This window comes from Carica papaya, chromosome 6, assembly GCF_054855325.1.
Source record: "Carica papaya isolate Zhongbai chromosome 6, ASM5485532v1, whole genome shotgun sequence".
NCBI classification, from domain to species: domain Eukaryota; kingdom Viridiplantae; phylum Streptophyta; class Magnoliopsida; order Brassicales; family Caricaceae; genus Carica; species Carica papaya.
Window position 1 is genome coordinate 1032555 of NC_142314.1, and position 26235 is coordinate 1058789.

At 33.8% G+C, this 26235-nt stretch overlaps 3 protein-coding genes across 6 annotated transcripts; 1 reads left to right on the forward strand and 2 right to left on the reverse strand.

Moving 5' to 3' along the window:
• Window positions 1–8058: 8058 nt before the first annotated feature.
• LOC110813778 (membrane insertase, putative (DUF1685)) lies at window positions 8059–9047 on the reverse strand. Its single transcript, XM_022041037.2, has 2 exons — window positions 8394–9047; window positions 8059–8304 (listed from the first exon to the last, which is right to left on the reverse strand). The coding sequence occupies exons 1-2, from the start codon at window positions 8857–8859 to the stop codon at window positions 8213–8215; spliced, it is 558 nt and encodes a 185-aa protein (XP_021896729.2). The 5' UTR covers window positions 8860–9047; the 3' UTR covers window positions 8059–8212.
• An 8511-nt stretch (window positions 9048–17558) lies between these two features.
• On the forward strand, window positions 17559–21934 carry LOC110813750 (ABSCISIC ACID-INSENSITIVE 5-like protein 7). Of its 4 annotated transcripts, none has more exons than XM_022041002.2 (5): window positions 17559–17718; window positions 18791–20001; window positions 20218–20289; window positions 20398–20427; window positions 21577–21934. In XM_022041002.2, the coding sequence occupies exons 2-5, from the start codon at window positions 18910–18912 to the stop codon at window positions 21649–21651; spliced, it is 1269 nt and encodes a 422-aa protein (XP_021896694.1). In that variant the 5' UTR covers window positions 17559–17718; window positions 18791–18909; the 3' UTR covers window positions 21652–21934. The 4 variants fall into 4 exon arrangements, with proteins under 4 accessions (XP_021896694.1, XP_021896696.1, XP_088062539.1 ...); XM_022041004.2 differs by having other exon boundaries at window positions 18806–20001; XM_088206413.1 differs by lacking the exon at window positions 17559–17718 and adding an exon at window positions 17753–18591.
• Window positions 21935–22506: 572 nt separating this feature from the next.
• DJ1C (Class I glutamine amidotransferase-like superfamily protein) lies at window positions 22507–26206 on the reverse strand. The gene is made up of 8 exons (XM_022040975.2): window positions 25837–26206; window positions 25556–25756; window positions 24954–25103; window positions 24687–24866; window positions 24514–24591; window positions 23875–24075; window positions 23303–23440; window positions 22507–23219 (listed from the first exon to the last, which is right to left on the reverse strand). Exons 1-8 carry the CDS (start codon window positions 26083–26085, stop codon window positions 23007–23009), a joined length of 1410 nt encoding a protein of 469 aa, XP_021896667.2. The 5' UTR covers window positions 26086–26206; the 3' UTR covers window positions 22507–23006.
• Window positions 26207–26235: the final 29 nt, after the last annotated feature.

Below are 26235 nucleotides of genomic sequence, written 5' to 3' on the forward strand. Positions count from 1 at the left end.
TTTAGTTTTTCCTTACTGTTTATTTGGTTATTTGATTATTTAGTTATTCAGTTATGTTAAACTGTATTGCTTGCTTAGATGCCTTTTAAATGAATATATAAATACGTAATGAGATGTTGGTATGCAATTGGTAGTTGTTTGGGTGATAAGAATCTATATACATAAAAAAAAAAAAAAAAACTTACTAGGTACCCTGGGAAAGGGTGGACGGATCTGGTACATAAAGAACCATACCGTAGATATTACCTTAGTCGGACGGGGCTGAGAAATCCCATACTGAAAGAGTTTGGGAGATATGATTCACTCCCATACCGGACGGAATATGGGGACAACCGAATCAATTGTCAAATCTAGACACTGAGTTCACGAGTAGGGGGATATCCTTATGTACCTCTATGAGTCCTAGTAAGTATGTTAAAAAATAAGAATTACTAATTTTATGCATAAAATTAAAATGTCGTTTGGTTACTTATCTTCATAGGTTGATTTTGAAAAAACCTATAACGGTAAGTATAGAATAAAACATTTTAATACTAAATGTATTTACTTAAATCACTGTCTTCATTAGTTATTTTATTATTTTTACCAACATTTGGTTTTCTATATCAGTTATTAGTGTAATATTCTTACTGGACTAGTGTAACTCACTCTTTTATTAACTATTTTAGATCAAGAAAACTAAGATTCAGATCCCGATCAGTAAGAAAGTTGTGAGTAGTTCACCTCCCGGACTCCCTTCAATTACTATCGGAGGTTAACCCCTTAGGATAATATATTTATTTATGAACCAATGTAGAAGGGACATTCTCGTATCTCTATTGGGTATTCCAATTTACTGTGTAATGAATATAAACTTTAACTATATTATTTACTTCCGCATTTACATAATAAATTCCTTTCTTTTAAGTTCTGGATTCTTACAGCACATGTGAAATTTTAACTACAAATATCTATTATCGAGAACTCATCATAGCAATACAAGATGTAAAACAAGCAACTCAACACTGAAAATTCGCATACATTACTTGTTTATTGAGCTATCGGGCAAGTTAGATATGTCTCAGCATTGTCCTCTAAATGCATACTTTCGTGGAGCTAACTATTCTCCTCATTTTTTAGGAGCAACTACATCTCATGGTGATCAAACTTATTGGACAAAAATGTAAAACATTAAAAACTCTAGGGTTTGACCAAATTAATATATATTTGGATCGACATTTATATTGTAGCAGCCTCGGTAATTCAAAAAATGGAAATTATATTATAAATATTAAATGCGGAAGCGAGATCAAAATTTCAGTTAACATCCCTTACACGAAAACCAAAAACGTACTTAAAGTATAAAAGATTAAACTAACTAAGAGAGAAACTCGAAAATAAAACTATGAGTATGACTACAGAGTCTCTAGGCATCCCCTTCGTCGTCCTCCTGCGGAACGGGCTCGGGAACCATGTCTTCCTGATCTGAAATGGTTAAATAAGGAGTGAGCTACACTAGCCCAGTAAGAACATCACGATATCTCACCGTCACGGAGGTAAAGGTGGGTAGAAAAAACACAAAAGACCAATGGAGCATGATTTACAACAAATCCTTTTTATTTATGATAAAACCTTTACCATCCACTTACCTCGGTGGAATTCATGAAGCAATATAAGAAAACAATAACATTTTCACAATCATGGAATAATATAAGCTGTAAAACATAGCACTTATCACGCATTTTGTAATTCAATCATTATACAACATATCCTTTTCTCATTTACCAGCCTACTAGTATCCATGGGGGTCCATAGGGGTCCCGCTACCCGTTAACCTTTAACATTCATAATCAGTTTCCAGGGTCGTCTCCATACCCCGTCCGGTATGGGCGCCAAAACCATAAACCTCAATACCCCGTCCGGTATGAGGGTGAAACGGGCCGTCCCCATACCCCGTCCGGTATGGGCGCCAAAACCATAAACCTCAATACCCCGTCCGGTATGAGGGTGAAACGGGCCGTCCCCATACCCCGTCCGGTATGGGCGCCAAAACCATAAGATCTCCATACCCCGTCCGGCATGTGAGACCACAATCCCGGTAGGGTTCCCTACGGACCCAGTCCGTCCACCATCTCCCAGGATATCTAGTCAGGCTAACCCCATCATACAATTATCAGTCTACACAATCTTTCATTTTCCTTTTCCTCAATAAGCATCATCAATTCACATTTAAGAAAGCAAATCATAATTCATGCCAAACAGACAACATACAGTATCAGTTCTTCAGTCTTTCAACCCATAAATAAATAAAACAGTAATATATGCACTCGAAACTATAAAATGAACACATCAAACCTCATAATGCATTTAAAGCTGTAAAACAGGCCAAATAACAGTAAATCATAAATCACGCTAGACTCGGGCTCCATTAGCAACCTTAAGCAATTTCACACATGCGTTAATTCAAGAAATACCGTTTTATCATTTTGAACTTTAATACCGTGATAGGAAATAGGGTGAGGGGTCCTTACTTGTTTTCGGGATCCAAATACGATTCACAGTGCGCCTACAGGCCGTCCCTAATTTTCCCTGAATTTTTCCCGGGGAACTGAAACACACTAACGGTACCTGCACGTGTTCCAAAAAAAAACTCAAATTAGGCCCAGGGCCTCTTTCGGCCCAAATCGCAACTCCGGCACGGCGGCTCCGCCTTGCTTCGGCGACGGTGCCGCCGCTGGCGGCGGCGAGTCGCCTCGGGTTGGCTATTTTCGGCTGTTTTCGGCCGAATTCGGCCACACTCGCATCGGTCCCTGTGAGAAAACAACACTAGGGCCCTCGGGGGGCCAAAAAATCACAGAAAAACGGAGCTTACCGGCGGCGGCGCTCTCGGGTGCGGCGGCTCTCCGGCGAGGTTCGTGTTTTGGTGATTCGGCTCCGGTAAACCTGTAGAGAAAAGAATGGTGATCACGGTGATATAAAAATTGCATCAAACGGAGGCCGGGAAGGGCCTCGTCGGAGGCAAAAATCGAGAGGGGGCGCGGCGGCGCCGCTGGTCTTCGGCCGCGTATTCCAGCCGTTTGGCCGGGATTTTGGCTTCGATTTGGCCATAGGAGGAATCAGCGTGGAAAAACGAGTCGGGGTATGAAATTTACCTCGATCGGCGGTCGGAAATTTTCCCGGTGCGGCGGCGGGTGGCGGCGGTCGGCCTCTGGTTCGTCTTCTCCGGCGAGCGGCAGGCGGCTAGGGTTTGTGATCTGGTGTGGGGGTTCTATTTATAACCCCTTGCCCTTTGATCTCAGCCGTCCATTTTGTTTTAATATGGGCCGTCCGTTTTTTATTAAATCTGGGCCGTCCGATCGCACCCACGCGGATCGCCAACGTGGCCCGTTCAGGAGCGACGTGGTCTTGCCACGTGGCAGGCCCCGGTTGGCCGGGCCTGCTGACGTGGCTGCCGACGTGGCTTTTTTTTTTCCTCGGTCCGGGCGCTACATATATGATATACTCAATCATCTACGAGGTCAAATTTTTCATTTTAGACCTTACTTGTGTTATCCATATTTTGTTTTATCGATCCAACTCGTAGTTTCTTAGTTTTGTCTAGTTTTTGGGATAAATTTTGTAGCTCGTAGATTATCACAAAGAGTCTTTTATTTTGGTTATCGTAATCGGTCTGTATAATTTAATGTATCAACATACCTTATTATTCCCTTAAAAGATACACTTATATTAATTATATTTTTAGGATATACTTATTATAGTACTTATATCATTAAAATATTGAAATTATTTTATAGGATAAGTTATTATTCTTTTGAAATAAAAGTATTTTTATTGTGAAAGTTTAATCGAATAGTATTTTATTTATACTATACAAAATTGTGACCATATTATTAGTTCATTACAATGAACTCGAATATAATTTTAGTTGAAATTTATATCACCGTGTTATTTTTGCACTTCACCATTGTATTATTGTCGTAAATATTTGGTAATAATTATTTTTTAATTAATAATTTTGGTTATAACTTGTGAGAAATAATTCTATTATAATATGATAGTTAAAAAAAATAAAAAGTTTGAACTGATAAACACAAATTTAATATGGTCTATCTTGCAAGAATTGACAATTAAAATCTGAAATTTCTATCTAAAATTTCAATCTTGATGTGAACTCATAGATAAAAATTAATTAATTTTATTGCTTAATTTAATTTAATCTTAATTAACTAAAGGGGAAGTGTTTAAGTTTTACAAGAAAAATGTAAAAGCTAAGCATATGATGTAGAGATATTTGAAGTATTCTCTTTAGACTACAATATTTATATAAATTATGTAGAGTAAATTAGTAAATTAGTTCTTAAAATTTAATAATTTATAATATAATTTAATTTTTCATATTTTTAATTTATTTTAATTGTCTAATTTCCTTCTATTTTAACGTTTTTTTTAAAATAAGTTAAAAAATAATTTTCACTATTTAATTAAATTAATAAAAAAGAATTTACAATATTATTAATTAATTAAAATTTTTATTTTAAATTGTTTTTTTAATATTTAAATATTATTTGACTATTTTAACTTTTTTATTATAAAATGAAAGAAAATTAGTCATTTTAAATAAATAAAAATTGTAATAAATATTATAAATTAAATTATAATAAGTGTTAATTTTAAAGACTAATTAGTTTAATAATTTGTCTAATTAAATATTATAAAATAATAAAAATTACCATGTAATTTTTTATATTAAATAAATTATCATAAATTACAAAAAAAAAAAAAATTGAGTGGTATTCTTTAGTTACCAACCAAATAAAATAAAACCCAATAAAATGATTGGAGCAAATTAACAAAAAGGCAAGTTTTCCCTTTATAATTCACCATTTGGGGTGTATATTGTATATAATATATTGATATATTGTATATGATAGTATACAAATATAACATTTTAATAACTAAAACTATAGATTTAATAGGATATCATTAACTACTTATATATATATATATAAGTTTCAAACTCCATTTTAGTAATTGAATATGAGATTACTGAAATACTTAAAAAATACAAGGTGTGATATTTATGAGAATATACATTGTATATGTTTGTTTTAACTATTTAATATTAATATTCTATATTTGGTTTTTTTTTTCTAGTATTTCTCGAATTTCTTTTCTCGTAAAAATTTGTATAGTTCGGTTTAAATTTGTGAAATATAATTTCGAGATACACTTGTTTTGGAAATTTTGAAGCATATTGTTGAGTTCATATTTTAGCATGTTGAGTATATGCTTACAATATCTATAGAATATATGTTTACATTAAGCCAAGAAAAATAAAAGAATCAACATTTAGCATTTAGCATATGGCATCCATATCTCCACTTATTCCTCCCATCATTCACTATCATTATCGGAACCATATATACTATTTATAATGTAATACTCAGTCTCAAAAAATTAGATCGGAATAAATTTTGTTAATTTAAAGATGTATAAAAAATAAAATGCATGTTATAAATTAATGCGGGCTGAGTATAAATATTTCGCATCACACCGAATCCGAACCTTAGCCACCAGCCTCCCACTGAAGAAAAAGGACCAGTCGTCGGAGAAGGGAGCCAATCGCCGATTGCCGCAACGCTGAAGCCACATTCGACCGTAAAAAAAAAAAAGTAAAAATTCTCTCACCTGCTTAGATTCGATTCCTAACACCCCTATGGCCATATCGTAGCAAAACAAACGGTAGGTGAGCTGAAAACTGATGGCAAAACCCGGCAGAGCTGCTGCGAGCAAAACCTGCAACCGCCTCCGATGAACCCCTTCCCATTTTCCATTTCGTATGATTTTTTCACCGTTGTGTTTACTGTTCTGTTTTCTACATGTTGACTGAGTAAAAGGCCAAGCCACGAAGGTGAGCCGGCGGAGTTGCCACACTAGAAAATTTCACAACCGGTAGGTTTCTGTTTTTTAATTTTTATTTAGGCAAATTGAGGTCCCATAACGTGTTTTCTCACAGGGATGAGTATAAAAACGACCAAAATCGGTCGAAAATGGTCAGGTCGAGGCAAATCGCCGCCGCGGGCGATAGTTCTATCGTGAGAGCACAATAGTGTCGTTGTACCAGAACCTCGAAATTAGTCGAAAAAAGATTTTTAACACTGATTTTAGATTTTTAAGATATTTTTATGTACATAAAATGTGTTTTAATTTTCACAGAAAAATTCAAGAAACTTGAAAACCGCTAATAGGCGTAGTGGAAAGTTCGGTATTTCGAATATCGATTCGAATAAGAATCCATCGTCTTATTTTATGTTATAAAATTGAAGCTTAATAATCAATAATGTGGTATTTTGTACATTTTAGAAAACTCTGAGAATAATTACAGATTACTAATGAAACCAGAACCAGTTAGTCATTTATTTATCATGTTCAGCTGATTGTTGAGTTCATAAATTTAAATACATAATAATATATGGAAATGGTTAAATGATTTAGTTGTGATTCATTGATATATATGTTGATTGTCTTGCGTGATTTACGGTTAATTTGTAAAAATAAAAATTTATATGCAAACGGAAAATTGATTGCTTATGTGAATTAATGAATGATTATCTTACTAGATATCCTAGGAGATGGTGGACGGACCGGGTACATAGAGAACCCTACCGTGAACGTTATTTCATATCGGACGGGGTATCGATGGATGATATTTTTAGCGCTCATACCGAACAGGGTATGAAGACGGCCAAATTTACCCTCATACCGGACAAGATATCGGGAGATGATATTTTTTGCGCTCATGCCGGACGGAGTATGAGGACGGTCATTTAGTTGACAAAATTAGATATTAGTTCACGCGTAGTGGGACATCCATATGGACCCCCAATGATATCACTAAGTAAATAAAAAGAAAAAATTGTTGTTATTATTCACTTGAATATGAGATTATGATATTATTTGAGTTATTGTCTCTATAGGTCGGTTTTGAAAATATCACAACGATAAATATGCAATAAATGATTTTACTTATGATAAATAAATTTACTTAAATTAAGAGTTTCGTTGGCCGTTTTTATAATTTTTATTAATTTTCAGTTTTTATATCAGTGAGTAGTGTGATATTCTTACTGGGATAATATAGTTCACCATTTCATTAACTACTTCAGATCAAGAAAATCAAAATTCAGATCTCAATCAACTCACCTGGACTCTGTTTAAAAGTTAGTGAATATCATTTTAAAATATTCAGTTATTTGTATTTTGTTTATTTATTTGATTTTCGTTTTTTTTTTAGAATATATATTCTCATAATCTTATTGGACATTCTCGTAACCTTATTTGATATTTTAAATTATTGTGAAAGAAATGTAAATCTTAAATTTTATTATTTTACTTACACATTTAATTTATAATTTTATTTTTTTTTAATTTTAAGATCTCTACATATAACATAATATATATATATATATAAAACAAAATTGTGACCAAACAAAGTATCTAGTCACAAACTACATCTATATATATAAATACATAAGATATATATGGATACCACAAAAAAGATATATATAAATCTATAGATAAGTATATGTATATATTGTACGTAACAAATCAGAAACTATAAATATTAAGTAACGACGTATCTGGTCAGACTTCAGAAATCAAACGGTAACAAACTTATAGGAGGAAAATCAATTACGTGTTATAATATCATACGAAGACCCAATTCAAGTTAACGGTGAAATTGTTTACATATACTTGTCAAAATGCATTTAACAAATGTTATTTTTTTAATACAATTTTAAAAAATTAATTAAAATAATTAAGATGAATTCTAAAATCAAATCTTATATGAAAGAAAACAAAATAAACTGGACGTGATTTGGTCAAATTGAATTGAAATTTGAGGTTTCACCCGAAACCAGACAATAATTGGGATTCTCATAACAATTCCATCATTATGAATTATGAATTTCTGATTACAACAATAATAATTCCCCAAAAATTATTCTAGCTGCGATCAGCGACCAAGCAATGATCAAAACCCAAGTAGAGAAAAAGCTTGATTGCAGAAAAAAAGAAGAAGAAGAAGAAGAAAGAATTTTCTTTGAATAATTAGATTTAGCTTTACAAAACTGAGCAATACGGCAAAAATTAAAAATTATGAACATGAATTCAGAAACTCTGTAATTTTAAAAAAACTGTAATTTTTTTTTTTTTTTGGGAGAAATTCAACTCAATTGGGTTCTCCTGAAAACTGCCGAACAGAACAAGCAACCACCCTCGCCCACTGTTTCAACCTCATCTTCACCGTCTCCGGACCATCAGCTACGAGAATTAACAATACTCATTTGATCAGAATTCAGAAACCTAAAAACAATTTTAAAAAGTTAATCAGAAAAAACGAAGATGTTTACCTGGATCAAATATAGTACTAGTGCTGCTACCCTCGCTGTCCGACGCAATTGACGAAAACGACGACGTTCTGGAAAGCCGTTCACTGTACTGCCTGTTAACGGCGCAGTAAAACTCCAGAGCCGGCAGAGTATCAGACAACTTCGGTTCCAAATCGGGTGAGTCGGGTTCAAACCCGAATCCTAACTCGATACAACCCTTGAGCTCCTCCAAATCATCGTCCGTGACGCTCTTGCTCCTTTCGAGGCCGATTTGATGGTTTGCCTGCCGTTTCCTGATCCAGGCCTCGTCCCGATCCGCGTCCGGAGACCACGATCGGTGCTTTAACAGAGGACACGGCGGCGGCGGCGGCGGTTGAAAATTTAACTTCGACATAGACCAGGAACGGTGCTTGTGAAGCGGCCGCGAAGGTATAGGAGGCGGCGGCGGCGGATTTGACGGCGATTCGAAGTTCTTGAACTCCGACATCAGTGCGATAATCTTTCGCCGCCGTTACTTCTCGGCCGGGAGGAAGGGTTTTGAGGAAGGGAGCTGCTAGGTTTTTGAGAATTTCTACTTTCGGTTGCTTTTGGGCGAAATTATTTTTTAATCAAAAGCCGTGTAGGAGTAGAATCTGTGAGCTGTAGGTATGTGTATATACATATACATTTATATATATATATATATATGTGTGTGTGTATCCATATATACATATCGGACGAGAGAACTCGACGATTCGGGGGGCGGGAGGAAGGAAATGTTTTGAAGTTGCGGCGAGTTTTATGTGGGTCCCACTCGGAGTTGGTCGGGTCAACGAGGGTTTTTCAGGTCCGATTATGGGACATTCAAATTATGAAGAAATTGGGTCAACTAATGATTTATTGCCACGTAATCCCACCAGAAACAGCCTGTCAATTAAATTTAAAAATTCATTAAAATTTTTCAAAATAAAGACTGCCTATTTATTTATTTACTAAACGTTGTTTTAAAATTAATTAATCTTGATTAGTGGAAAACACAAAACAGGCTTGAGAAACTTTCATTCAATTTTTAAGGTTTTAAAAGCCACTTATCAATTTACGAATTTATTTCTTGTATAGTTTGTTTAAAAAACACAAATTAATTATAAAATTTATAATTAAATTATTTAAATTACTCAATTAATAATTACTAATATTAAAAACCTAAAAAAATAAAAATAAAATGGGATTGTTCCGAAGAGAGCAATAATCCGTCAAGGATCGGAGGATCCTTTTTAGTTAAGGCGTTGCCTATTTTATTACGAAATTTAAGAATTTGACCAACTTATTACGAGATTTAGAAATTCAGTTAGTAAGAAAATAATAAAAATATTTTTAATTATATCTTATACATAAATATATTTAAATAAATTAAGAATAATACAATACCAATTAACAAAAATCAAATTAAAGATAGTCTAATCTTCAAAAATTAGGTGGACGAACCTAATTAAATTATTGGTTTAAGTTCAATTAAAACCCACATATGGTAATGAAAATAATCCATTTATTATAAATTTCTTTTGGTTTGAATCAAATTCTTACATTAATAATTAGATTTTCCGAGTTGAATTAAATAAGAAAATAGAATATTAAATTTTGATTGACACCCATGTAATTTGCTGAATTGTGAAGTAATTATAACTTTTTCTTGTATTTATAGGAATAAAATAAATACACATGAATTATTTGAATGCAAGTTTGAACTTTGAATTCCATGAGACTTGTCCCATTGGAGAAAGTAAATTGGAACGAGACCCTTTGGAATTTTGTGGGTTGGGTTTAGGTAGGAGTTAGTTTGGGCCACTAGAATCCAACCCATGAACCCACTTTGGGTCACAACCAATATTGAGTTTTGGAGAACTTCTTACACAAATTTTGAAGTGAGTTCATATACTATATGATAATATTTAGCTTCTTTTTAAATGAAAAAAAAAAGGTTACGGTCGAATTTTTTACCCGTTATTACTATTATAACTAAGAGAATCTATCCACTACAAAATATTTTTTTATTCAAAAATATAATAGACTTGTTTAAATTTATTTTATATTGATCATCGCACTCTTTCTAGCACACTAGTGAGTTAAGTATTCGGTTTTACTGAATTAAGCATTACAAATCGATCACCACAATCTTATAATATACCCACTAAGTAGTAAGTTTTAGGTTTTCAGTAAAATTTAAATCCGTAATCTTAAAATAAAACATCAAAATTTTAACTATTATGTGATCATATTATTAGTATAATATATAACTTTAATTATTCATTTTATTTGTAAGTAAATATTAATTTATGAACTAAACATTGACGAGTTTATATATAAAGTAAGCGTCATATGCAAAAACTATTATTAACTTCTACTTATTATATGACTGTAATTTAAAAATTAAATGAGAATAAAATATATTAACACTAAAGTAACACTACAAATATTATTATTAAAGTTCTACGTTAATTTTACATATAATACAAACAACTTTTTTTTGTATTTTATTATTGATAACTATAAAATATATATATATTTTTGTCATAAAACTATAGATATAAGTATAATTGATTAAAATATTTGTCACATTTAATATCATCGTAAACTATATATATCAAATAATTTAACATACAAAATAAAGTAAATTTAAACACAATCACACTTTTTTCGCTTTAAAAAGTCAACTACATGTAAAAGATAATTAGTCTTGTTCACCATCATAAAATTGAACCTTATATGTATATATATACACACACACACACACACATATATATACATATATATTATTCTAATTAGAACATGAAACAATTATCCACAAATTTGTTTATGATATCTAAAAAATCTTATCCCACATCAACCAATCTTACCCATAATGCTTATATTAGATTAGATTATAAAGTGCTTACTACTATAAATAATTAAATTATCTTATAATCTTATCAAAATAAATGATTAATATCTTATAATCTTATCAAATGCAAATAATATTATTACATGTATCTTATTAGAAATACATAATTTATCACTTTATAAATGTATTATATGTCGATAATGATCGTCTTATAATATATAATTGAGCAAAGTCAAATATTTGACTTATTAATGTATTAACGAAACTACGACAATCAAATTAAATTAAGTATTAATATTAATTTTTTATATAACTTTTTAAATTTACGTTTGCTAAAAATTAAAATAGGCCGAGTGAATAACTACGTACATTACAAGTGTAGCGTAGGACGCCCATAGTAGATTGTTGGCCGAGTGATTATTTTCGAAAATGGGGGAATAATAGAGAGGTAGGTAACTTACTATATGTAGTATGTTCACCAAAAAAAAGAATTACTATATATAGTATATTCATGGAAGTCACAAGGTCACCAATAGGGTTTTAGATTCGGTGCTAAAAAAGAAAAAAAATGCTGCAAAAAATAATAGCTTTGAGTACTTATTCGTATTCTACTGTCTCCTTTTGGTGTTCTTAATAGCTTAATTTATTTTATTTAATAATTAAATAATTAATTTTTTAAAGCAATATTTAAAATTACGTAAAATTTAATTAAAAATAAATAATTAGAAAGAAAAAAAAAATTCACATATTTATAACATAATTTTAGATTAGATTATAAATATAAATATTAAATTTAATTAATTTATATAATTTTAAATATGTTATTTTATTTATGTCCATAATTTTATATAAATTTAGAATTTATTATTGTGTGTAGGATTCTTTTATTAAAATATATTATGTCAGAATAAAAATACTTTTTAGATCAATAATGTAATATTTTAAATTAATTTTTAATATAATTTATGATATTTTGTCTGTAATTTATATAATGAATTTTAAAGGTACTGTTAAAATAATTTATTTTATAAATTAGTCGTGACGTTTCATTTTAAAAAGTAAAAAATTATATACTTAATGAAATTGATTTTTTAAAATTTTTAATAAAATTTAAATTATTTTTAAAAATGTACACATTAATAGAATTTAATTATAAAAAATATATATATTTATTTATTTATAAAAATGGTTTTAAAACATTAAAAACTGGGCAAAACATTCAGTAAGATTGCATTTATAATTATATTTTAAAAATATATGTTAAATGAAATACATTATAAATTTGAAATATAACAACTATATTGACTTTTAATTTCATATAATTAAATATGTTATGAATTTAAAAATAAACATATATTAAAAAATAAAAATAGTTTACCTACGGTCCAAAAGGCTCGCCCCGCCCGTGTCCATTGGTGGTTCATTCTGTACGTGCTTTTTTTTAAAAAAATAAAATAAAATAAAATAATTGTCTGATCATGATCTGGTGCGGGACCATGATACTGCTGATGGTAGTGCAGCAGGGGAATATGTCAGATTCTTGTTATCCCAGATTTAGATTCCTCCTCTTTTTCTTGTTTGAGAAAAAAAAAAAAAAAAAAAAAAACTAATAAAAAATTACAAAGGCTGAATCCTTTTATGTACTGTTGGAAAGTTCTCTGGTAAAAAAATAAAAAAAAATAGGAAACCAGGTTTTACTGTGTAAAATAAAAATTTTTAATTATTTAATTTTTAATGCAGTAAAAAAAACTATTTGTAAAAAAATTATTATGAGACAAATAGATAGATCTATCTATAGTGGTAAGAAATCTGCGCGTTGTGTGATAGATCTTCCAAATCACTACGTACGTGTAATGATTCCGGAAATTTAAAAAGAAAATGTATATAAAGAATATAAGTGCGGAAACGAATTAAAATATTCTGATTAATATCCCTTACACAATAACTTAAACGTACTAATAATACTGAAAATAAGTAATCTAAAGGAAAATACTAGAAATGAAAGACTATAAAAGAAACTAATAAACATCTAGGTAGATACTCGCCGTCTTCTTGTAGATCGGGCTCGAGAACCAAGTCCTCATGATCTGAAATTGTTAAGTAAGGAATGAGTTACACCAGCCCATTAAAGACATCACATTATATCACTGTCACATAAGTAAATATTGGTAAAAAACAAAAAACAACCAATAGAGCACAAGTTTCAAGTAAATTTATTTATCAATAATCAAACAATTTACCGTTCACTTACCTCAGTGATATTTATAAAAACGACAAATGGAAACAATAACATTACATATATCATAAATTCATACATAATTTGTAACATAGTGCATGTCATACTTTTATATTTCAATCATCAAACAACAGTTACCCCTTTTTTATCAACCTACTAGTATCCGTGGGGATCCATAGGGGTATCCGCTACTCGTGAACCATTCCCTTAAAAAACTTAATTTCCAAGGTCGTCCCCATACCCCGTCCGGTATGGGTGCCAAACAATAAACCTCAATACCCTGTCCGGTATGAGGGTCAAGCGGGTCGTCCTCATACCCCATCCGGTATGAGCGCCAAAACATTTAAAGTCTTCATACCTCGTTTAGTATGAGACAACGTTCCTGGTAGGGTTCTCTATGGACCCGGTCGATCCACCATCTCCCAAGATATCTAGTGAGACTGTCAACTTATCCATTTATCAATTCACATACATTTTCTACTTTTTTCTTAGTTTTCTGTTTTTCACATAAATATGAATACTTAAACAAGTAATGAGCATCTAACAAGGCAAGTATATCATCAGATTTATAAAATCAAGCAATAATGAAGTAAACTGTAATTCATGCATTCGAAACCATATAATAAATAAATCACGTACCATACTGCATTTATACTGTAAAATAAATCAAACAGGAACTGACAGAGAAATATGTCCGGTTCGGACTCCATTAGCAACTGCAATAATTATGTATATCTATTTAATTCGTACAAATACAGTTTTATCACTTATTAGACTTTAATCCCATGATAGGAAATAGGGTGAGGGGTTCTTACCTAAATCGAAGTCGAAAATTGAATTTTTACTGCGTCTACGAGTAGTCCCTAGGTTCCATGAATTTTTTTTTCAGGAACTGAAACGCGCTTACGGTACCTACACATGTCCCAAATAACTCAAAAATCAGACCCAAGGCCTATTCGACCAATTTCAGAATTCCGGCACAGCAGCTCCGTCGTGCTCCGGCGACAGCGGCCATCTTGGGTTGGCTGTTTCTGGCTGTTTTCGGCTGAATTCGGCCAAACTTGCATTGGTTCTTGTGAGACAACACCCCTATGGCCCTCGGTGGGCCAAAAAAACACCGAAAACTGAAACTTACCTGTGGCGGAGCTCTACAGTACAACGGCTCATCCGGCTCGAGTCGCGATTTGGTGTTTTGCTCCGGCCAACATGTAGAGGAAGGAACGATTGTCACAATGGTGAAAAAATTATATCAAATGGAAATCGAGAAGGGCCTCATCGGTAGCAAAAATTGAAAAAATTTGCCACGGCGCCGTTGGGCTTTCGCGGCGTTTTTCGGCCAATTGGCTAGTGTTTTTGCTCTGATTTGGCCATAGATGGGTTCAACATTGAATTCTGAGCCAAAAAAAATTTTTTTACCTTGTTTGGTGGCCGAAAATTGCTCCGGTGCGGCGGCGGGCGACGGCGGCTGGGCTGTCTTCTCCGGCGAGGGGCTCTGGTGGCTAGGGTTAGGGTTTGGGTGCGGATGAGATTATTTATAACCATCCGCTTTTAATTTGAGTCGTCCATTACGATTTAATATGGGCCGTCCGATTGCGATTAAATAGGAAATGAATCTGAGCCGTTCATCACGATACAATCTGGATCGTCCGTGCGCGATTCAATATGAGCCGTCCGTGCGCGTGCAATCTGGGCCGTCCATACGCGCTTTTGATTTGGGCCATCTGTGCGCACGGGAACGGATCTCAACCGTTCGATCGCCCGCACGCGGATTGTCCACGTAGCTCCCTTCTGCATGGCTTCCCGTGTCAGTGTCTCTGCCACGCGGCGTGTCCTGGTTGGTCAGGGCTGCTGACCATGCCGCTGATGTTGCGTAATTTTTTTAAATTACGTTCTGACCCCCAATTTTCAATTTTATTTTCAAAAACACCATCAGAATCCAAATTTTCACCCATTTTTCTCAAAATTATTTTCAATTAAATTCCTAAAATAATTTTACCCCTTATTATTATTATTATTATTATTATTTCTATTTAATTAAATTAAACCAAATTAAAACCATATATTATTACATAATAAATCATTATATTCATATAAAAATTACAAAAAAAAAATTAAAATAAAATAATACTAATAATAATAATAAGAATTGGGATGCTACAGTACGTCATTTGAAATTTTCATAGTATCTCTGTTACGGTGGTAGTATAAAAGAATAAAAAATATGTAACGTATGATTTGAAAATCATAACCGTCTATTTATAGTGGTAAAAAATAGATAAATCTATCTATAGTGGTAAGAAATCTGCACATTGTGTGATAGATCTTCCAAATCAATACGTACGTCATTTGAAATTTTTATACTCTCTCTGTTACGGTGGTAGGATAAAAGAATATAAAATATGTAACGTACGATTTAAAAATCATAACCGTCTATTTATAGTGGTAAGAAACAGATAGATCTATCTATAGTGGTAAGAAATCTGTGCGTTGTGTGATAGATCTTTCAAATCAATACGTACGTTATTTGAAATTTGTATACTCTCTCTGTTACGGTGGTAGGATAAAAGAATAGAACATATGAAATGTATGATTTGAGAATCATAACCTGTCTATTTATATTTTTAAATTTTCGTTATTTAAATTTTACTAGTTAGAAGATCAGAAATCATATTTTTACTAACTATATATAAAATAAATTCGACACTTTAATTTGACGTATTAGGGTTCAAAATAATTTTTAACCGTATAGAATTATTTAAACAAATTTTATTATATTTGATAGTATTTTATGTGTAAATTTTTTTTATATAAGTTCACACGATTGATTAAAATTTAATATTATTTATAAAATTAATTTTTTAAAAAAAAATATTAAGAAAAAAAAAAAAAAAAAAACAGAGGACGTACAAGCTACGCAATCAGTGCTTGATTGGAGTGCAGGAGGGAAAAAAAAAGGGAGAGGAGGAGGAAGAAGAAGAAGAAGGAGTGCAGTGCCCATGTGGTGGTCCCACCTATTTGTGTAAAAGGGTAGTTTTATTGTGCTGCGACTGCAGAGGAGTCACGGTGCACGCACGTGGAAGTGGGCCCCACTGGGACTTCCAGAATGTTTAGGAGATTGATTATCCTGATTGATTTATTGGTTTCATCCTTCTGATTGGTCAACCTTTTTTTTAAACACAAAATAAAACATTTGTACCGTAGAAAAAACCTTATAAAATATATTCAAATAAATAATTATAATAATATTTAAGTCGATTTTATATTTAACCCAAGTTGAATATTTTTTTAAAATTTTTACTTAATAATTGACAATAAAAATATGGTTATAATATTAAAAATATGAATATAATTGATTCGATTCTTTATTAAATATGTAAATTATGATTTTCTGTATTATTAATTAAATTATATTGTATTGATTATTTATTAAAAATTTAATTATTTGATATTAAGTAAGAAATATCTATATTTATATTAAATAAGAAATATTTAACTCATAATTTGTTAATTGACTTAATTAAATTTAATGGGATATTTCATTTATATTTTTTTCCACAAAAAATATTTTACGTTTTGAAAATTAAATAATTATTACTTAAAAGTAGAAAATTCAAGGTTTTCGTTATTTATGCAGTTATTTTTTTGTGTGTGGAAAATAGAGTTAAATATTATTACCAATTAATTCTGGAAATTTTAACTATTAAAAAAAGTAAATTAATTTTTATTACAGATTGGTTGTAACCGACGGTCCAGATCCATGGACTTGTCGAGACCCCGCCGCAGACAATTTCTTCCCATGCCGGCGTACTCTGACACCACGCAACTGTCCCCAATCAAGAAAAACAAAAAACCGGAGCCAGAGCCAATCGCCGTTCGCTTCCCTTGTCGGAAAGTGAAAATCAACGGTTCAGATTTTCCCACTTGCTTTCCTCCTATTAGCCAGACGTCACATCGTTCTTCCAACAGCTCTCTCATTGGGCCACGTTGCGTGATCTCGGTGGCTCATTAATCTAACGCATATAATTAATTTAATATATTTTTCGAATTAAAAAAAAAATCAAAAAATCCTCCCAAAAGAAGGAAAGCTCCTTAAATGGCGACTCGTGTCGAGGAGGAGATAGACACTTGTCGCCTCTAGGCAGCGAAGCTTAGAGAAATCACACGAACACTTCTCTCTCTCTTTCTCTCTCCCTGCGGTCGCTCGATTTTCCACGACCCAAAAATATTTTTCGATAAACAAATTTATAATAGAGGTAAAAAATGAGTCTTTCTCTCTCGTCTCTGTTGTTAGTTTCTACTGTGCTGTTTATTTTCCATTGTTGGATATTTTTTTCTTGGCTTTTTCTTTTTCTTTTTTCCTTCTTAATCTTTGTCTTTTTGTTGATAATTAGATAATTAAGTTTGGTAATTTTCTCTTTTCCATTTTCAGATGGATTTTTTAGTTCGGTTGATCTTATGAATAAATACTTAATTTGAGAAGATATTTTTTAGTTTAAATGGTTGCTAGTGAGCCAATATTTTCCCGAATTTTTTATTTTATTTTTTATCTCCTGGGTTTCTAGATTGTAAAGTTTACAACTGGTAGTGAAATTTTAAGCTGGAGATGGGTTTGCCTGGTTTTTTCTTTATGAAATTTTCGTTGATGTTATGGGTTTTTGATGGGATGTCTGATCATCATGAGTTGGGATAATAATGAGGTAGTTGTTGATAATAAATTGATGGGTTCAGTTCTTAAGATTGATTTCCGAGTTGGGTTGCTGTGATGTGTGAAAGTTGTTTGTCATTTTCTGAAGAGATGATTGTCTAAACTTGACGAAAGCTTAGTTGATATCCGGTTCCATCTCGACAAGTTTTTCTTGTTCTTTTATTGGATCCGATATTGAGGAAGATACACACACATATATATACACACATACACGATAGAAGAAGCTTTTGGATTCATTAGATCTCAATAAAAACTTTTTTCTAGTCCGGTCTGTACAGTGCATGGATTGGATATATAGTTCTGGAGGACACATGCTTGGTTCTCCTTGATTTTATACTTTGACTAATTGTTGAAGGTTCTTGAGAATGAGATCTCCTATGAAAACTTAGAATTTCTATTGGTTGCAATTAATTCTCCTGAGGTCTGTGCTGTAATTTCTCATTATGGAATTTTTACTAGTATCTATTTTTTGAAACTTGATATTTGGTTTGTTTAGCTAGAATATTGGAAATATATATTTTTTTGCATGAACTTGATTGGTGCAAATTTACCCATGGTTGGGATCAATAGCAGAATGTTTACTGTGTCTTACTCACCCTTGGTTTTGGCTAACTTCATAGATCTTGCTGAAACAGAAGTGGGATACTCGTACTATCTTGCTTCTTCAAGTGCATGGAAGTATAAGATATAAATTTGATTCTGGATTTGGTTGTTGCTGGGACAAGAAACGGGATCTCATATGAATTTCAAGAATTTTGGTGATGCCTCAAGTGGGGAAGGTGGGAACTTGAGGCCGGTCGGGAATCTCCCCTTGGCTAGGCAGTCTTCAGTATACTCTCTTACACTGGATGAGTTCCAGAACACGTTGGGTGGAATGGGCAAGGATTTTGGGTCAATGAACATGGATGAACTATTGAAGAATATTTGGTCTGCTGAAGAGACTCAAGCTATGAGTTCTTCAGCTGGAGGAGGGGGAGAAGGGGGTGTTCCTGGCTCTAATTTACAGAGGCAAGGATCGTTGACATTACCCCGGACACTGAGTCAAAAGACTGTTGATGAGGTTTGGAGAGACTTGATAAAGGAAAGTAGTGTTGGGGTTGCAGCTAAAGATGTGAGTGATGGTGTTGGTGGCGGTGCTGGAGGGGCAAATATGCCACAGAGGCAACAGACTTTGGGAGAGATGACTTTGGAGGAGTTCTTGGTGAGGGCAGGAGTAGTAAGAGAAGATACTCAGCAGTTTGGAAGGCCAAATAACACTGGTTTCTATGGTAATAATACTGCTAGTTTAGCTCTTGGATACCAACAACAAACACAGAATCACGGGTTGTTGGGAAACCGAGCTCCAGTTCCTAATCAGCCCTCTAGTTTTGGACTAAATGTTGGTCGAATCAGGATGAGTCAGCAACAACCACAGCAGCAGCAGCAGCCCCTCTTCCCCAAGCAAGCAACTGTGGCATTTGCCTCTCCTGTGCATTTAGTGAATGGGGGTCAGCTTACTAGCCCAGCATCAAGGGGTTCAATTGTTGGAATAGGAGATCCATCTTTGAATAACAATTTAGTTCAGGTTGGAGGATTGCATAGTGGGGGAGGTATTGGCATGGTTGGTTTAGGAACTGGGGGAGTTACAGTTGCAGCAGGATCTCCCGGGAGACAGATATCTCCAGATGTTATTTCAAAAAGTAGCGCAGATAACTCTTCATTGTCACCAGTTCCTTACATGTTTGGACGGGGAAGAAAATGCAGTGCGGCTTTGGAGAAAGTAGTTGAGAGAAGACAAAGGAGAATGATTAAAAACCGAGAGTCAGCTGCAAGATCTAGAGCTCGCAAGCAGGTGAGCGTGGTCTTTTAGCTATTCCTTATTTTTCAGCTGTTAAATATTCTTCATTGTATTCTGAATTGATTTTCTTTGTTGAATTTGATTTTTTTTTTTGAAAACTATAGATATTTTACTTGGATTGCAATTAGAAAGATTTAATGAACTGTATGTTTATTGACCATTAAGTTATTTGGTGGAATAATGTTAACATTTGTATTGGGGTTGTGGCAGGCCTATACCATGGAACTGGAAGCAGAAGTTGCAAAACTAAAAGAGCTGAATCAAGAATTGGAGAGAAAACAGGTATTGCCTTTTTTTTTTCTTTTTTCCTGAACATTATTTTAAGATCATTTTCTTTTGAGTTGAAACTTGGCTTTTGACAATTACTAAACTGAATTTTCACTGATACAGGCAGAAATCATGGAAATGCAGAAAACTCAGGTAAATGCTTATTGTTTTGTCCAGTTCATTTAATATAATTTTAAGTGTATCAAAAAAGGTAGTCCCGAAACTGAAAGAAACATGTTTCTCAAGTTCCTTGATTTGGTAAAATCATTATTCTCTCATATTAATGAAAAAGCCATGCTGTTATTTTATGACTTTGTATACTGAAATAAAAGATTTCTTGGTTTTCTTTTAGGAGTACCAAGCTACATCTAGGAAGATATCTTTTATAGATCTGACTCTTTCAGAGATTGGAATTTGTCCACTTCATCCTTCTAGGCTTAAAAAATTAGATTCTTTAGTAGAGTTGTTATGGGAAACTGGAAATTCATGGGGTCTCAGAGGCATCATATCATGTCTCTGTCTCAAATTTTTGATATTTCATAATAATGTAATAACATTTTGCAGAAATCAAATAACCACTGAGTTTTAGTTATTGCTAGATAAGTTAGTAGATTAATATAGAATGTTAGTCCTAGTTATAGTTTGTCAAAGATAAGGTGAGAGCATCAGTAGAAAAAATTTCAACTCATTTTTTGTTCTTTAGTCCCCTTCCTATGACCAATGATTTATCAACTCAGCTAGACTTAATTATGTTAGAAAGCAGTTATCATGGTAAGTGAATACTAAGGTAGAGAATGAACCCACTACGAAGTGAAAGAATTGCATCACCATTCAGCCAATATGGAAATTGGTTAACACTGAACAAGAACGTACTCAGGAAAGAGACGAATGCCAATATGTCAATAATTCTCTCTTTTGTGTGTACATGTATTTATGTATACGAGTTTCATACTGACTTCGAGCTGTGTTGCTTGGATTTTTTAATTTTGATGTCATACCAGTGTCGGACACAACATATGATATTGATTTCCAACACTTGATGTATATATTGGGCACTCGATGATCTAGAGTTAGAGGCTATGAAATATTATAACATGAGTAATGACAAATACTCTAGGGCCAGAAGTTGAAAAAAGAACAGATAAATGGAAGTTCCAGGAGCCTTCGGGATGTTAATTAAGACCCAGCATTCTTTTCAACCAAACTAACCAGTAAAGCAAGAGTCAAAATTTTCTTCTTGCTTAACTTCCAACAATAAAGATACTAATTCTTCTTTTTCTGTTTTTCCCTCTGTTTGAGCAGCTTTTAGACACAATGAACCAGCCATGGAGAAGTAAAAGACAATGCTTGAGAAGGACATTGACAGGGCCTTGGTAGTTGGTAGAGTTAAAAAAGAAAATGCTGAATGTGGCTGCAGTTAATGATCTATATTTTGTATTACAAATGGTAGGTAGGTGTATGTATAGGAGCAAAGAACGTTTAGTTTGTAAATTATGAACTGAAATTAGCTTTACACTGTTAGATCAGACTTTGTGATTTGTGTGATCTCTCTATTTGATTCTCACTTGATAGTAAAGGGCAGCTAGGGTAGTGCAAGTTAGATAGATATATGTTCCATTGATACACCGTCTGCCTGAATATATGGTTTGGTTCTAACCTAGACTCTGGTTTGATTGATGTCATTTCTAATTTACTTCTCTTTGTAAGTGGACAAACTTTGGACCATCAGATTTTAGTTTATTCTTCTCTCATTTTTAAAGGAATATAATATATTATGATCGGGATATATTTATTCCTTTAAGTTTTTGTCTGCTAAAGAATGTCCAGAAGGAGAAATTATTGTATGGTACTGGGCCATGCTGAGCTGTGAGCTTAGCCAAACATCTTCTTAAGCCAATAAACCAGATAATTATCGAGTCTTTAAAGAATTCTTTCACTCTCATCTGATCTCTTTGACGAATAAAAAAGTTTTCCATCCAGCAAGTTCTTGAATGGTCTGGTTGCTTCATGGTTGATTTTTGCTTGCAGTGACTACCAACAAGTCTTGTTTCTTCCTGTTGTTTTTTTGAAATTATTATAATTTAAGTTAGGGTTTTATATAAAATGACAAATCACAGGATTGAATTATTAGAAAGAATAGCTCTGGAATTAGAATTTTAGCAAGGCCACAGAGTGAAACCCTAAAAAAAATGAGTTGGGTATTCTTTCGTCAGTGAATTTGTGAAGTAAGACTGAACAAAAGATAGTGGATTCACTTGGTTTTGATTACTTTCGACCTAAAAAAGCTGTGAACTTCATAAGGTTAATATAACAGAGTCCATTATATGAGAGTTTCTCGTGAAATGGAACCAGAGGAACTTGCAGCCTCAAAGTTGCACAATCACAACTCTGATCATTGTTGTATCCGAGGCAAGGCTCGATAAAAAACTTTAGTATATTCTCCACTGCTATACGCATCCCAAACTCTAGTTCGCTTTCTATTCTCCGCTGCTATAGTAATTCACACTTGCTTTCTCCACGAGCTTGCAGTTTGGAAATTATCACCTTTCTGTGCTTTTAGTCTCGGAGTCTCCATGCTCGGTTCACGTCCCCAATTAGCCATTTCAGCAAGCAACTGGTGAGTGAGAAGATTTTCTTCTTTCACCAGCTAATCCTTAAAACGTTCTTGATCTTTATGTCGTAAGACTTGTGAAAACTTTCCTTTCCTTTCTTCTTGTTTGACACAACAATGTTCAACTCCTTGAGTACTCAAAAACAAGTCCTTCAGCAACACTTCTTGCTCTTGCATGACCAAACAACTTACTTACAATAGCCAAGGCAAAATCTGTCACCGTGGCGAGTCCCTTGCTTGTGATCAGCTTTCCATCAATAACCACAGTGGCTCCATCTACCACTTCATTGGTGAGCTTGTCAATGATAGATGGATGAGAAGTGGTTCTCTTTTCCTGCATTTTGCAAAGAAAGGACTAAGGATACAGGTTTTGATTTGTGATAGCTGAGAAGCTGGAGAGTTTGGAATGTTAATTACCTTCAGATAACCATGTTTCTGCAGGACTGCTGATGAAGAGCCAACTGCTCCATATATTCTTCCAGCTGCATCTTGTTCTTTCAATAGTTTTTTCAGAATCTTAGATTTCTGTAGGCGTTCGGCCCCAATAATTCCTCCCTGAAAAACTCAACAGCAAAATTCAAGGATGTATGGTGGAACAGAAAAAGATAACCTCGAAGTAAATCTTAAATGGTTAACTCAGTATGCTAAATATGCCTTTTAACACTCAGGATTAGGCTAGAATCTGTTTACGTACTCAAACACCAAAGAAAATAATCATACAAGCAGCAATTCTGCGCATCTAATGATCAACTGGGATATGTTCACTTAGCAGTGTTCTTGTTGGGTCCAATGCATCCAGAGATTTATGAGAATTTAATGTCATCTTGGTTGTGGGTGCCGATACTCAAAGACATAACAGTTAGTTCTAATATAGATCTAGACATGGAAGTTCAAAGGATTAATCTATTGAATGAATCTAGATTCTGGTACTTCTGCTGTGAAACAATGCGTGCAAAAGCTACTTGTATTATTGGCATTTTGTTTCTTACCGGAAGAATAATTAGATCATATTTTGACCCAGCAGCATCACCAATCAGCTTGTCAGCAATAATTTGTGTGCCTTGTGACGCAGAAATTCGAATGGACCTTTCCACTGAAGCAACAATGACAGTCACCTTTGCTCGCCGCAGAATATCTATGATAATGATCACTTCAATCTCTTCCGTACCATTTGCAACTGGAATAAGAACCTGCAAAGTATTTTGACAGCGAAACATTATCTCAGCAAAAAGGTGAACCAGAAAATGAATCCGGACCCTGCTAAAAGATATCCACAGCATATCAGCAATCAATGTGTAAAGAAAAAACATCTAGGGTTAAACCTAACCCAGGAAGAAGGATACAGGAAAGAAGCATGGAAAGATTCAAGTCTTCTCTGTTTCAATCCATTCCTAACATAGACCCTACCGGGTAAACCATACAAAAAATCTTCTAACCAATAAAGAAAAAACATCTAGGGTTAAACCTAACCCAGGAAGAAGGATACAGGAAAGAAGCATGGAAAGATTCAAGTCTTCTCTGTTTCAATCCATTCCTAACATAGACCCTACCGGGTAAACCATACAAAAAATCTTCTAACCAATAAAATAAATAACTTATCCAATCAAGCAGCATATATAGCAACTTACGGTAGGACTGTGATCAAGCGACCATGCAATGCTGTTGAATTCTTCCTTCTTAGAATTATTATCACCATTATGCATGATCTAGCAAAAACAATTGGCAAGAATGTCAGAGTAAGACCATTGGCTGCATAATGTGAAACAGGCAAAAGATGAAAAAACTTCAGAGAGGGTCTTACTAGGAAATTCCCAACCTCCCTGGCAATAGAGTCTCCAAACAGCTGCTCTACGAATGACAGAGCAAACTGAAAAGAAGTACCTGGACCACGACTAGTTGTAAGCTCTCCGGAAACTTGAATATTGGATTTAACAGCCCAGAAAGTTGGGAGCTTGTCGAAAAAAGCAGGGTGGCAAGTCATCTTGAATGAGAAACTACAACATGTTTAGGCATTGAAGATGCTGATATATAGATGAACATGACTTCTAGACTGAAGCCAACGACCCACCTTTTTTCTCTTCAAAAGTCCCCATGGCAGAAGTGTGATGGCTGGGGCCGCACATATAGCTCCATATAGCCTCTTTCCCTCAGCTTGTCTCTTTGTAATCATCTGGAGAATTTCACAATCCCTTAACCTGACAGAGCCAGGCATTCCTCCCTTCAAAAAATTGACACAAAATTAGTATCTCCATAACTACATTGTTAAACCCATTTGCAAATTATGAGAGAAAAATCAAACAAGGTAAAAAAAGTCTGTTCTTGTACACCTTTTGCTGCTGCAAATCTATCTTTTTCCACCATTTTAAGTAACTATAGTTCATAGAATTTTGAACTTTTTTCAGTATTCATGTAGTAAACCACAAGTCACAACATGATCAAATTTTCCCTTAAATTCCTTACGAAAATTTAGAGAAGTATTTTACGAGAAAAAAAAAAAATCCTAAAGCCAAGAATTTCTCTCGTCTCAAACACCAATAGGCAAATCATCATATTTGAGGCAATATTCAATAACATCATCATGCACACACATAAAAAGATTTACCGATTAATGCAATAATGAACACATACTTCAAAAAATAACCACGAATTTCATCATTTAAAGAAGCTAACCGGCAGGGCGACAAGATCAAAAACTTGATCAGCACAGGCGGAGATGAAGGAGTCTGCAACCAATCTTGTGCCACTTGAAGCTTCAATCTCGAGCTCTGCCTCCACCGAGGCGACGGTCACGTCTGCACCAGCTCGGCGCAAAGCATCAACTAAGATGACAGCTTCCATTTCCTCTGTACCAAACCCAATTGGCACCAGGACCTGCTCATTCGCAGATACACAAGCAGAATTTCACCCACTACAAAAATCGAAGAAAAGGGTACATGGTTAAAGAAGTATACCTTCTTAGGAGCTCTGGAGATGCTTTTGCTCAAGCTATGACAACCATTTTTCGTCGTTGTTGGAGTAAGAGTTCTACTGGGTTTTGAAATCCGTTTTGCAGCGGCCATCGTTCTCGGTGGGGAAGCCATGGATGCAAATAAAGAGGTTGAGATAAGAGTTGAAGAACCACCAATTGAAGAAAGCTTCTTGTCGTAAGGAAACTTGGTGGAAGCTGGCGTTAGGAGACGCAAAGACTCCAAAGACTCCATGGACGATCGCCGTAGTGTCAGTTGCAACCAAGCACTATCCCACCATTATCCGGGCTTAACACTGGTTTTTGAAGGGAGACAATGCCGTTTAACGATGCCGTTTTAGGGAACGACACCGAGTTACGCAACGATGCCGTTTTAAACCAAGCT

Excerpts from the sequence above, each read along its gene's own strand:
- LOC110813778 (XM_022041037.2), bottom strand. The coding sequence starts at position 8,859 with ATGTCGGAGTTCAAGAACTTCGAATCGCCGTCAAATCCGCCGCCGCCG. Across the intron at positions 8,305-8,393 it reads TAGTACTATATTTGATCCAG|CTGATGGTCCGGAGACGGTG; the intron begins GTAAACATCTTC and ends TAATTCTCGTAG.
- LOC110813750 (XM_022041002.2), top strand. The coding sequence starts at position 18,910 with ATGAATTTCAAGAATTTTGGTGATGCCTCAAGTGGGGAAGGTGGGAAC. Across the intron at positions 20,002-20,217 it reads GATCTAGAGCTCGCAAGCAG|GCCTATACCATGGAACTGGA; the intron begins GTGAGCGTGGTC and ends GGGTTGTGGCAG. Across the intron at positions 20,428-21,576 it reads TGGAAATGCAGAAAACTCAG|CTTTTAGACACAATGAACCA; the intron begins GTAAATGCTTAT and ends CTGTTTGAGCAG.
- DJ1C (XM_022040975.2), bottom strand. The coding sequence starts at position 26,085 with ATGGAGTCTTTGGAGTCTTTGCGTCTCCTAACGCCAGCTTCCACCAAG. Across the intron at positions 24,867-24,953 it reads GACTTTTGAAGAGAAAAAAG|ATGACTTGCCACCCTGCTTT; the intron begins GTGGGTCGTTGG and ends TTCTCATTCAAG. Across the intron at positions 23,441-23,874 it reads ATGATCTAATTATTCTTCCG|GGAGGAATTATTGGGGCCGA; the intron begins GTAAGAAACAAA and ends TGAGTTTTTCAG.